Source organism: Spermophilus citellus (genome assembly GCF_964194105.1).
Source record: "Spermophilus citellus genome assembly, chromosome: 15".
Classification (NCBI taxonomy): Eukaryota; Metazoa; Chordata; class Mammalia; order Rodentia; family Sciuridae; genus Spermophilus; species Spermophilus citellus.
This window is the reverse complement of record NC_138195.1, coordinates 19,591,531-19,604,816: the sequence shown is the minus strand read 5'-3', so window position 1 is coordinate 19,604,816 and position 13,286 is coordinate 19,591,531. Positions and strand designations below refer to the sequence as shown.

Here is a 13,286-nt window from a genome sequence, read left to right as displayed (position 1 = left end):
AAAGTTAAAGACCTGGCCCACAACCATGCACAAGGCAGCGGAGGTGTCCGAACCCAGACAGGCTGATGTCAGGGCCTGCATTCTTAACCATTAGTCCAGGTCAAAAAGATGCTGGCTTGATGGAGTATTAAACATGCTTCACTGGAGGCTGTGCACAGGAGGCCAGATGAGAGCTCTAACAGATGGATGTTGACACCTGAACTCAGGTTTGTAACAAAAATGGGAATCACCTAGGCAAAGGTGTAATGAAAAGTGTGAGCACACACAGGGTGAGAAAGTGGGGGATGGAGGGCTAGAGAAGGAAGCAGGGATCTGGTCATGGGGGGCGGTGAGATATGCTGATGTTAGCCTCATGCTTCAAGAAAGTTTTCCTCCCTGACATATGGTGTCCACTAGACCCCACAAGGCTCTTCCTCTGTGTGCAGGTTGAGGGAACAAGACCATGAGTTCATGGCTTTTACAGAACTCACATTCTAGTGGAATAAGACCACAGGGAAGTAAGCAAAACACAAATAAGATACATGTGGATTGTAACACATGCTCTGGATTAAGACGATCCCAGGATGCTATTTTGGACAGGTTGGTCAGGAAGTCCTCTCTGAGGTGACATGTGAACTGAGAACTCAAGGATGAGCCCAGCCATGCAAAAGTGCTGCCATCATAAGAGGAGCTATGGAAGTATAGGTGACGGTGCAAGAAGAGCTTAGGATGGATCTTGGGAGGCCCCCAAAGGCCCACGTGCTAAAGATTTGGTCCCCAGCTTGGTCCTATTGGAAGATGGTGGAGTCTTTAGGAAATGGAGCTTTGTTCATGAGAATTATTACTAGGGGTGTGCCCCTGAAAGGGACTGTGGGACTCAGACCCATACTTTTCCTTTTTTCCCCTATTCCTGGCCATAGGCTGCCTCACCACAGGCCCCAAACAACAAGAACAATAGATAGATCATGGACTGAAGCCTCCAAAATTGTGAGCCAAAATAAAACTTTATAAAGTTTATTATCTCAGGTATTTTGTTACAGTGAGGCAAAACTGACTAATACAGATAGAAAGAGGCAGTGTGGATAGAACCAAGCAGGGGCCACACTGCATGAGCCCATTACACATGTAAGAAGTTATTCTTGTTCTAAGGGAGATAGAACAAGAATCAACTGACATGAATTGGCTTTCATTTTAACAAGATTCCTTTGGCCATTGAAGGGAGAGTGGATGAATGGGGACAGAAGGAGATGCAGGGAGCTCAGAAGCTGAAAAGACATGAGACGGAATGAGGGTGAGGAAGGTAAGAAGTGCACAGGCACATCTTTCAACAAGTCCTGGGAGGAATGGAGCAGAGAAACAAGGGATGGGGGCCAAGGAGAGGGTCTTCAAGGTGTGAACTATTAGAGCACGTTTGTATGCTGCTAAAATGACCCAGTGAAAGGGGCAAAATTAATGATGAAGGAGAGAGTTAGTTCCTAAAGAGGGAAGTCAGCAAAAAAGCAAGACAGTGGAAAGGTTGGTCTTTGGGAGAAGACAGAGAAGACAGCTGCAGACAGGCGTATAGAGATGCACATTCATCTTTGAAATCCTGAAAATATTTGAATGTGTTTACCTTAAGTAGCACTCCTCCCAACGTGCTTGAACAGGAAACCCTTTATTTGCATTGACTTTTTGGGCAGTGAGTACAACAGTTACAGAGTGAAGGTTCTGGGGCCAGCCTACCTATCCAGGTGCGATCCTGGATCCACATGTCCCATAGGCTGAAGGATGGATGCTGGTGCTCCAGGACAGATCAATCTCCACCATGTCATCTGGGGATCCATGTCTTAAAACAACCCAGGAATTCCATTTGGGAGTCAGGTTTGAGAGAGCACAGCCCAGCCCTTCCAACCTGTGAAATCATAAGTCCTAAGTACCCCTCCACACACAGATGTACATGTCACCCACAGCGGGCAGAGCTGCCAGGCCTGGCCACCATCAGGGCAGTGGCAGCTGGCAGGGGTGCCTGGTAGAGACGCATTTTCTGTAATCACTTCCTTTTCCTTTCTTTCAGCAGGATTTTGGTTTCTGTTCATTCACAGCATCAAAAGGAAACAAGGGGCAGTGTCTGGGTCACATGGGGCTGGGGACATAACATGCAAGTTCTTTGGCGCTTCTGCACTTTGAGGTGGGTGGGTTCCAAAATGTCTCTTCTTTCCAGCACATCAGGTCAAAGGGAAAATTAGTATTTAGTTCATATCAAACTCTTTCTAAAGTTTACCTAAAGACAAAGCTTCCATTTAGAGAGAGAGAGTGATGGTAGTTGGAATAAGAACTCTGTGGAGAGTGGTTGAGTCATGGTCATGGCAGCCACAGTTTACCAAACACACACCATATCCTGTTCTATACGTGCGAGCCCTGAATCCTCACAGCAACCCTGTAAACTTACATCTTAGGCTTCTTCATTTACAGATGAGGAAACAGAGCCACAGAGAGCTGAAGCCACTTGCTGTGATTAGCAGAAGGGATTCTGCTTTGGGTATGTGGCTTCAGAGCCCATGCTCATACAACTGCGGGAATTTCAGTGTAGTATGCAGCATTCTTATATCCACATTTTGAGGGCCATGAACACTGCATTTTCAGAGGACAGAAATGGTGTAGAAGACAGGTCCTGGTCTTTGGTTTACCCAGCCCAACATGCTGAATCTTACCTCCAGGCATTGTTATCTGTAAGGGAGGCTCTTCCATCCAAGGCATTCCTGGGTGAGGCCTCAGCAGATTAGCACACAGGCTACCATCACATAACTGCAGAGATGTGTGGTGACCTTGTCATCTGTAAATGGGGAGGAGGGAGTGTATGAATAAAGCGAGCAAACATGTATGCAAAACGGGTTATGTGAGAGAAAAATTGACGGGAGGGTTTTATCAGAGGAGGAATGATTAGATCTAGGCCCTAAGCAGTGAGGGTCTAAAATGGGCAAACGTGGGCATAAACAGAAGCATGTTCACAATGATGTAGAGGATGTACCTGGAGGAGGGTCAGCTGGAATGACACATGAAATAGAGCCAAAGTAAAATGCTTAGCTGTTCTCTCAATAAAAATCCCATACTGATTTTATGAAGAATTTTCCTTACCAACAGCATGACGTTTGGGCTGCTGGGGATGGAGAAGACCAGAGCAGAGGGGGTGGGTACCATGTACAGCAGCTCCCAGGTGGAGGCCACACAAAATGCTTTCCTTTCTCTTAGCATTTCTCCATTTAATCATCCCTCTTCTGTTCCAAGGCCAAAACCAGCAATTACATTGGTTTTACGCTGATTTTTGTTGAAGCGTTCAAAGTCTGTCAGCCCAGTTATCTCCACCCTCTTGTGACAGATGGAGAAGGAAAGCACAGCTCAGTGCAACTGAGATTTGCCCAAGGTGACCTCAACACTCCCTATTTAGGCTCACCTGGACTCATGGGAGCCAGTAGATCCCAAACCAAGATCTCATCTCATCAGGGTGCATGTGCTTTGGTTTTCTCCCTCTCATTTAATTTGACCACTCCTTGGATCCTTCTCTCAAGGTAGTCATAAATTCCTTCACATTTCCTGCCCAAACTTCTCCCCAAACTCCTCCCCACTGGGGATGAGCCCAGGGGTGCTTAACCACCAAGGCACATTTCCAGCACTTTTTTTGGTGTGTATTTTATTTAGAGACAGGGTCTCACTAAGCTCTTGAGGGCCTCACTAAGGTGCTGAGGCTGGCTGTGAATTCATGATCCAGCCTTCTGAGCCATGGGGATCACAGGCGTGTTCCACTGCACCTGGCCTGCCCAGTTTTTAGGAGTGCTACCCAACTCATAATTCACCCAGTCCTTAGCAATCAGAACCATGCCCCTAGCTGTCCAGGTAGATCCAAAAATCTCATGTGTTCGACCTAATAGGCACCTCTCTTCTTTCTCCTCTGTCCATAAAGTGGTTCTAACAAAAATGGGTGTAAGGGCTGGAGGAGCAGATGACCAACCTCAGGAGGGAAGAGACAACAAGACTGAAGAGGTCCACAGTTGGGGGAGCAAAACACTTCTCCCCTTCCTCCCCTGCCTGAAACAGGAAATTGTGGGTTGATGCCAGGCGTTCCGTTACAGTTCCTAAACAGGTATGCACAAATCGTACCATACTGCAGCCATGCTTTCCCTGCAGACCTCTTGCATGCTGTCTAACCATTAGGGTTCAAAACTTCCTCCAGTTCCAAATACTGATTTTGGTAACATCACCTATGTAATGACAATGCATTTGAGTCCTCACTGCCCCCTCAACTGGGTGTCTTTGGCTTCCAGGCACCAAGCTCCACACCTCTAGCCCAACTGGACTTGCTCCCACTGCTACTGACCATCCTAAAACATGGGTCTGGTCCCACCACTCCTCTTCCTCACATTCTACAATGGGTTCTGCCTAGAAAATAAAAAGGAATTCCTAATATTTTCAATTCTGGCCCCCTTGGCTTGATTCAATTCTGAACCTCAACTTTTCAGCCTTATTTCTCATTATTTCCTTTTTGATATTAACATTTTAAATATTTTCTAATTAGTTATACATGATAGCAGAATGCATTTTATTTCCTTGTATGCAAATGTGCAATTTTTCATTTCTTTGGTTGTACACGATGTAGAGTCGTGCCATTTGTGCAATCATACAAGTACCTAGGTAATGACGTCCATCTCATTCCGCCATCTTACTTACCCCTGTGCCCCCTCCCCCCTGCCCAATCCAAAGTTCCTCCATTCCTTCCCAGGCCCCACCCCCCATAAGCATCCACTTATCAGAGAGACATTTGGCCTTTGGTTTTTGGGGATTGGCTTACTTCGCTTAGCATGATATTCTCCAACTCCAACCATTTACCTGCAAATGCCATAATTTTATTCTCTTTTAATGCTGAGTAATATTCCATTGTGCCACAGTTTCTTTACTCATTCATCTATTGAAGGGCATCTAGGTTGGTTCCACAGTTTAGCTATTGGGAATTGAGCTGCTATAAACATTGATGTGGCTGTGTCACAATAATATGCTGATTTTAAGTCCTTTGGATATGGACTGAGGAGTGGGATAGCTGGGTCAAATGATGGTTTCATTCTAAGTTTTCTAAGGAATCTCCATACTGCTTTCCAAAGTGGTTGCACCAATTTGCAGTCCCACCAGCAACATGTATCTCCCTCCTCACCCCCCCCATCCTCACCAACACTTATTGTTGCTTGTATTCTTGATAATTGCCATTCTGACTGGAGTGAGATGAAATCTTAGTTTTTGTGTGTGTGTTTGTGTGTGGTATTGGGGGCTTAAACCTAGGGCCTTGTGTGTGCGAGACAAGCACTCAGTACCAACTGAGCTATATCCCCAGACCCTTAGTCTTAGTTTTGATTTGCATTTCTCTAAATTGCTAGAGATGTTGAACACTTTTTCATATTCTTGTTGACTGATTGTATTTCTTCTTCTGTGAAGTGTCTGTTCAGTTCCTAGCCCATTTATTGATTGGGTAGTTTTTTTGGTGTTAAGTTTTACACATATCCTGGAAATTAGTGCTGTATCTGATGTGCCTGTAGTAAAGATGTTCTACTTTGTGGGCTCTCTCTTCATGTTATCGGTCATATCCTTTGCTGAGAAGAAGCTTTTTAGTTTGAATCCATCCCATTTATTGAGTCTTGATTTTATTTCTGGCACTTAAGGAGTCTGGTTAAGGAAGTCAGGACCTAATTCGGCATGATGAAGATCTGGGCCTACTTTTTCTTCTATGAGGTGCAGGGACTCTGGCCGAATTCCTAGGTCCCTGATCTACTTTTGAGTTTGTGCATGGTGAGAGGTAGTGATTTAATTTCTTTTTGTTGCATATGGACTTCCAGTTTTCCCAGCACCATTTGTTGAATAGAATATCTTTTCTCCAATATATGTTTTCGGCACCTTTGTCTAGTAAGAGAGAACTATTTATGTGAGTTTATCTCTATCTTCTATTCTGTACCATTAGTCTACATGTCTATTTTGGTGTTAATACCATGCTGTTTTTGTTACTATTGCTCTGCAGTATAGTTTAAGGTCTGGTATTGTGATGCTACCTACTTCACTCTTCTTGCTAAGTATTGTTTTGGCTATTGTGGGTCTCTTATTTTTCCAAATGAATTTCATGATTGCTTTTTCTACTTGTACAAGGAATGTTCTTAGGATTTCAACTGGAATTTCATTAAATCTGTATAAGGCTTTCTGTAGTATGGCCATTTTGACAATGTTAATTCTTCCAATCTTTATTTTTTTATTTAGTTGTAGTTGGACACTATCTTTATTTATTTATTTATATGTGGTGCTGAGGATCAAACCCAGGGCCTTGCACATGCTAGACAAGCGCTCTACTGCTGAGCCACAATCCTAGCCCCAATTCTTCTAATCTTAAGAGAATGAGATCTTCTCATCTTCTAAGGTCTTCTTCAATTTCTTTCTTTAGGGTTCTGTAGTTTTCATTGTATAGGTCTTCCACCTCTTTTGTTAGATTGATTCCCAAGTATTTTATTGTTTTTGAGACTACTGTGAATGAGGTAGTTTCCATTATTTCTTTGTATATCCATGCCCAGGTCAAGCTGTCCCTCAATCATTGCTCACGAACTTTCAAATCTCCTTGCCTTCCCCTTAGTCTGCACTACCATTCCTTTCCAAGCCCTCTTCATTTTCTCTCATCACTCTCTTGCTCTTGTCCCTTCAGCATGGTACTGTTCCTCCACATAGCACTACTGCTATCAGGACTACCCTGAAGGTCATTTTTGTCTTTTTTCATTCTTAGCTTCCAGCAAAGAGTCTTTGTTATATATGCTTTTATTAATTGGTAAAATCAAGTGAAATGCCTGCTAGACAAAACCTAACCTTTAAAAAGCTTAGTTGAAGTAGTTAACTGGCAACAGCTAAAAAAAAATCTTTTTTAAACTACAAAATCGGTACAAATCAATCTTCATTACATAAAGTTAATGGGCCTTTTTAGGAACAATACTTTTTTAAAAATGTAGCACCTAAATTGACAAGTAAGAATTACTCCTTTAAGACTAGGTAGGAGGTCTGGGGATGTGGCTCAAGCGGTAGCGTGCTCGCCTGGCATGCGTGCAGCCCAGGTTCGATCCTCAGCACCACATACCAACAAAGATGTTGTGTCCTCCGAAAACTAAAAAATAAATATTAAAAAATTCTCTCTCTCCCCCTCTCTCACTTAAAAAATAAAACAAAACAAACATGGCCACCAGGAAGCAGAGAGCTCAAAAAAAAAAAAAAAAAAGACTAGGTAGGAAATCTTAAAATTTATCACTCAAAACCAAGTTTAAACAACCCTCTCATGTCTGCCTTTGCCACTCAACTTGTCACCGGAGGCCTCTCAAATGACTCTGATGACAATGCATCAGGCCTGCCACCACATGGTTGATGAAGTGGCAGCAGTCAGGTGTGACTGGTTCACTTTCTTGGGAAAGGGACACATGAATGCAGGTGAAGGGAGGGACAGTGTGGATGCAAGGGTTATCTGGAGCCAGAGCCCATCAGAGCCCAGCAAGGTATAAAAATGCCATCACACAGAAGCTGAGCAGGCACACAGAGACATATCCTGCATACCCTCATACAGCCCACCCAAGAAAGGCACATGGAACATGTTCCAAGCTGAAATCTGTTTTGAAACATACCTATTCTATATACTTATTTTGGCCAAGGGACCATGATGGCTGCCCTCTTGTACAGCTATGAAGAATTAGGTTGAGGTCAGGGGAGTGTCTTTTTTAGATAAAGTTTCTCTGGTGATTTCAGACACCAGAAAAACAAGAAAGCAAGTATAAATGAAGCAGAAAACTGGAGTGAAAATTCACTCTTTATAATGTGTATAAAATTCAAATCTAAGAAACCTGCCCTGGTAATAACCCTTTTATCCCAAGCCACTGGAATTCCTAGAGTAATCAAGAAAAACTTACTACAGATTTGTTTTGTTTTCAATGAAAAAACTCTTAAGTTCATAATTTTCATACCACTTTTTTGTTTTTTATTTAAAATATTATAACCAATTGACATACTAGATAACAATGTTTACATTCCAGTGGTGCATGTTTAATGACTAGGGCATGAATGATTAAAAACCACAATAATGATCTCAGCATTCCCTACAAAGTGCCCCATTTTGTTTCATCTAAAGAGGCGAGGAGAGGAGAGGAGAAGAGAGGAGAGGAGAGGGAATTGGACATGGGGGGAGGGGTGGTGAAGAAGAAAATGACATGTATAGGGAAGTAAAAAAAAAGTCAGTAACTATACTTAGGTTTCCAGGTTCAAAAACCTGTTGAACAGGATAAACTGTAATGAGAAAATAGATGTCACAGTCCAGGTAGACAGCTACTTCAGTTTAACTTCATCATTCGGCTAAAAGATTAACAGCTTCTCAAAAATATACCAAATATTGGGCCTACAAAAGTAATTTATTTCTTCGTAAAATTTACTAAGATTTACTCCTTTTGTAAAATGTAAAGAATGGACTGATACCACGAGCAGGTTTCTACTTACAAAAACAGACAGTAATAATGTCAACAAGCACATCTAACACAATTTTCAAGATATACAGTGAAAGATTTTACACGTGAGTGTCTCTTACTGATGCAAGGTATATATTTTACATACTTACTGGTATTTTTTCAACATTGGCTATAAAGTATTCAAAGCACATTTATAATTCACACTCAGTAAAGGTCTAACAGGGCAACAGCTTACTTGGGAAAGCATAGAAAATTAGTGTGAGGTAGTTCAATAAAAACCTAGTTTCATTTTAAGTCATTGTGAGAATAGAATATTGTGCAAAACTAATCCACAGGTAATATTTCTCAGAAGTTTCAGTAATGAAGAGAATCTAAATCAGAAATGGCCAGAAAGTGTTACTCTTACTAGACTCTCCTTAAGAGCACTTTACTAAGAGCAGTTACTTTGAAATTGACTAGGACTTTTGTTTTCCTTATGAGTTTTCCAATCTTACCCCAAACTATACATTTCTACTTCAATGCCCTTTACCTCTTCATCTTTCTTGCTATTTTATTAAGGACAAGTTAGTTTCCTGTGAGTCAGGAAAACCCTAAAAGAGATCAGTAGAAACACGATGCACGCTAAAATGCAACAGGCTATATGGAGAGGCAACACTTAAGAGGGCTGCTAATGACAGAAGGTGGTGCTTGGTTTTCTACTTCACTGGTAAGAGAGGTTTACTGGGGTCACAGGGTGTCATGCATCCACTCTACAGCTAATGTGTGACTAATGAACAACACTCACAAACTACAACAGTATTCTTGAAAATATACTATGTTTTAACCTCAAAATGTTGTGCAGGCTAGTGCCTAGGCAACACTGAATAGTCTTCATACATGTAGCAGATACTGGCCAATAGTATTTGTAACCCAGGAAACAGCTTCACTTGCCTGCTGCTGATTTCACTACCAGACATTGATATACTCTTCATCTTATCTTTTTGGACAACCCGGCAAGATTAGCCCAGAACAGAATAACAAAAAAGCTTATAGGAAAGTCTGCTGCTTTATACACAATCAAGCTTCTCTGTATTGTTAAGGAGGCTGGGTGACAGCTTTCTCCTTTGAGAGGCTGGTCTTTCCTAGAAAGTCTGGTGTAAGCACATTGCGTCTTTACCAACTTGGAAGAGCGCACACCAGGAGCAATCAGCAGCTGAAGGTACGTGACACAATGAAAATTGTTCAGCAAATAGTATGAAAGAGCTTAGATGCTCTATGTATATTATAATTTAGCAATCTCAATGACATGATCAATTTACAAATGATTACTATATATTAGAGAGAACTGTAACTAGGAAGATGTGAATAAAGAATCAGTATCTTTTCAAACTTACAAAGTTAAGTCATAAGTCTCAGCTAAAATAATTTTCTGACAGTAAGATGATGGGTATATTAAGTGTATAAAATTGAAAAACAAAATTATAAGAAAGTGGCTTAATACAAGTACTGCTTGACAGATATTTGTAATTTCTTCAAAAAAAGATGTAAGACACCTTAAGACTCTAAAAGAAAAAGTACCAGTACATAGTTAGTTTAATAAATTTAAGCAAAAAGGGGAAGCTGTATTTAGACAATATATTTTTCAGACCTAGGGCACTCAAGATTTAACAACCAGACCTTGATTTTAGGATATAACTGGTTAGCAGTTTGGTTTACATTAAGCAATAGGCTTTTTTTTTTTCCTTTCAATTCAACTGAAATATGATGGTTGGCAAGTGGGAGCTGGCATTTACAACAAATGATATAGTCAGAACACCTGGTATTCCTTGCTTAACCAACATCTGAATCAATAGAGATGGCATATCAGCAATGAAATATAAAATATGGGAACCTTTTAAAGGCATGTCAGCTGTTAAAGTGCAATAGTGATATAATCTACCCTAGAGAAAATAAAGCTAATTAACTATAAAACTAATATGAACTGAGAATACACTCATGCTCAAATTTCTAGAATTGTGAATCCAATCCTATATAACTCAAAAGGGTTACAGTCTCAAAACTCTAATTTTCCTAATAAAATTAATGCACCATGTTGTATGACTAGAAAAGGGATCATTACCAAGTGTGGGAGGCAAGAAATCATGACTTGAACCCATCAAAAACAAGCTTGATATTTCAAAGTATATAAAAAGGCTAATGTATTTTAATCTTAAATATTGCACATTAACAATGACCTAGAATATCTAACTCAAAAGGAATTTTGCACTAAATATATGAATAAAATGCCAAGCGAACTTTCAGACATTTGCTGAGCTGCACCTATTCTTGCTCCTGTTGGTCATGAATCCCGATAGGCTTTCCGCCCAGAACCTTGCCATTTATGTAAGTAAGCATTTCCCAGTTCATTACATGAAATCCCTCTTGTTTTAGGCATAACATAAGGTGCGTGGGATCATTACAGATAATGTAGTTCAGAAATAATGAGACCTCAATGACACTTTACCTAGGAAAAATTCAGTTATAGAGAAATAATTCTGCAGATATAAAATGTAAACAGTTAACACACACCTGTCAGGAGCAGCACCATTCTTACACTACTCAACGTCCACATTGCGTGTTATATTGGAAATCAGGTATAAAAAATGAAAGACTCAGACTAATTAACCACCATTTATGCCTGCTCTGCTCGATGTGAAGAAACAGTCCTTAGAAAATGATATCCTATATATGGCTGTGTGCTACTATTTTCAGATGAACGGTATATTGCTCATTTGATACGTCACCTACACAAATCTAAGTAGGCTTTGAAACCTCCTGACAGCTGATATAAATGATTATACCACAGGCAGAATCAAATGGCCAGAAACACCATGAGAACTGGTGCTCAACTGACTAACCCTCCAAAAGTTTTGAAACCAGAAAGGTCTAAGGGACAAGGCTGCAGAAAATGTGGAGCCAGACTTTAGACCACTGCTAGGACCTACAGCCTGAGACTAACTCAGTGTGTACAAAAACAGGCTCATAGCTAGTATAAGTGAACCATCTGTTTATTTGCATTGAAATGTATTATTCATGAAGTATCCTCTTGACTTTATGTGATCATAGAGCTTTGAGCATGCCACAAATTTGCAGAATACACTATATTCCTTGACTTTTTGTTGGGTAGGTGGGGAGAAAAGAAGGTGGTGGTACACTCCTGGCACTTGAAAGACACGCTCTCAGTTATTTTGCCATTTAGATGATGGGGCTTTTGCCAAAATTCAGGTAGGATTGCCTACCCATTGCTGTATCTAAATTAGGATTGGCTGGTAGCAAACAATGGAGGTCTCTTGCCACGTTCATCATTTACAGTAGTTATTCCTGAATATAACTGGCTACAGGTGATTTTCCCTCACTCCTCTGGGGTTATTTCATTGATAAGCATATAACCCTGAAGGATAGTATCATGAACAAAACATCTGAAATAAATTCTAATAAAAAAACTATAAAAATCTTAAATAATTCATGATATAGGCAAGTCACCACATAATAGTTGCTTTGATAAACAAAATCTTACAAATTCAGTAAAAAAAAAATCAGCAGCATAGATAAAGCAAATATGCAAAAAATTTAAAACATGATAAAATAATTAGGTTTACATTATACAGTTAATTACAGCAAAAAATACAATACAGTTTTGTTGCTGTTTTAAAACACAACTTAGATTTTAAATTACATCACTTGAAAATAAAAAAAATAAACTACTTTACTACAAAATGAATTCTACATTTTTTGAAAAATCACTCAAAAATAAGACCACTGAATTGTTTTCAAAGTAGTTCTATCAATGACTAACCGACTCCCCATCCCTCCCACCCCCCCAAGGCCCAAGTAGTCATCTACAGCAGCCCAGAGGTCCAGCTGATGCTTCTAGACTGCTGTCTGTATCTGAGGCCAAAGTCGGATCTGTTGACATTGAAGACACATCATTGACAGACGACGATGACGATGGATGCTGAGAGCCATTGATCACTGCTGCACCTGTGCTATGAGAAACAAAACAGCAAATCAGTTGCAGACAGAGTTGCAGACCGAGCTACTTGCATTGTACTACCTCCAGTGGTTGATATAATTTTTCTCTTAGGATTAGAAGGCTCAATAAAGACAATCACAAATGATATTAAATATAACACTAACTTACAAATGTTGTTACATGCAAACTATGAGGTGGAAATTCTGAAAATGTCTAGAAACATGGAGTCCTGCCCTTTTTACTAACTTGTTTCTCAGTTTAATACAAGAACTTGGAGACCAGGTCACATTTAGAAATAGTTCTGTAGCAAGATCCATCAAGGAGGGCTTCAGGGTTGTGTGTAAATAATACTGAAAATATATGTAAAACTCTCTATATTACATTTCGATGGAGAGAGAATCTCAAAGACCTGAGTGACTAAAAAAAGTTAAAAAACTACTGCCCTATAGAAAATTATTTATGATATCTTGTCACTAAAAAGACAGTCCAAATAATACTTTTGATACATTTTGTGGTAAAGCAAAACCCAACAAAAAGAATAAAATCATTTTAATCGGGAGGGACCTTAGTTCAACTGATCCAGTTTGCATGAGATTATGTGACTTGACAGGGTAACTCAAGTGGTCTAGTTAGTAAATTCAGTCTTATTTCAATTCTAATAAATACTTGATAAATAAAATATGCATTTACAAACCAGATAAAGATTGGTGCAAAGTGTTTCATTACTCCCAAATAGTACCTAACAAGTATTTCCTGGATTTTACAAAGTAATAGGAATACTTGACCTAGAGAGAGAAATCTTCTGAAGATGTTTGGGCTGGAAA

The 13,286-nt window shown here is 40.1% G+C and overlaps 1 protein-coding gene across 4 annotated transcripts in view; it reads right to left on the bottom strand.

Annotated features, from left to right (window-relative positions):
• Positions 1 to 7,971: 7,971 nt before the first annotated feature.
• Positions 7,972 to 13,286, bottom strand: part of MAPK8 (mitogen-activated protein kinase 8) — a 132,473-nt gene continuing 127,158 nt past the window's right edge. For 3 of the 4 annotated variants that reach the window (XM_081267488.1, XM_081267489.1, XM_081267487.1), the window contains one exon: positions 7,972 to 12,470. In XM_081267488.1, coding sequence (XP_081123614.1) covers positions 12,325 to 12,470 — 146 coding nt within the window. In that variant the 3' untranslated portion in view covers positions 7,972 to 12,324. Of the gene's footprint in view, positions 12,476 to 13,286 lie in introns of all 4 variants that reach the window. The other variant, XM_081267490.1, reaches the window with a different exon arrangement.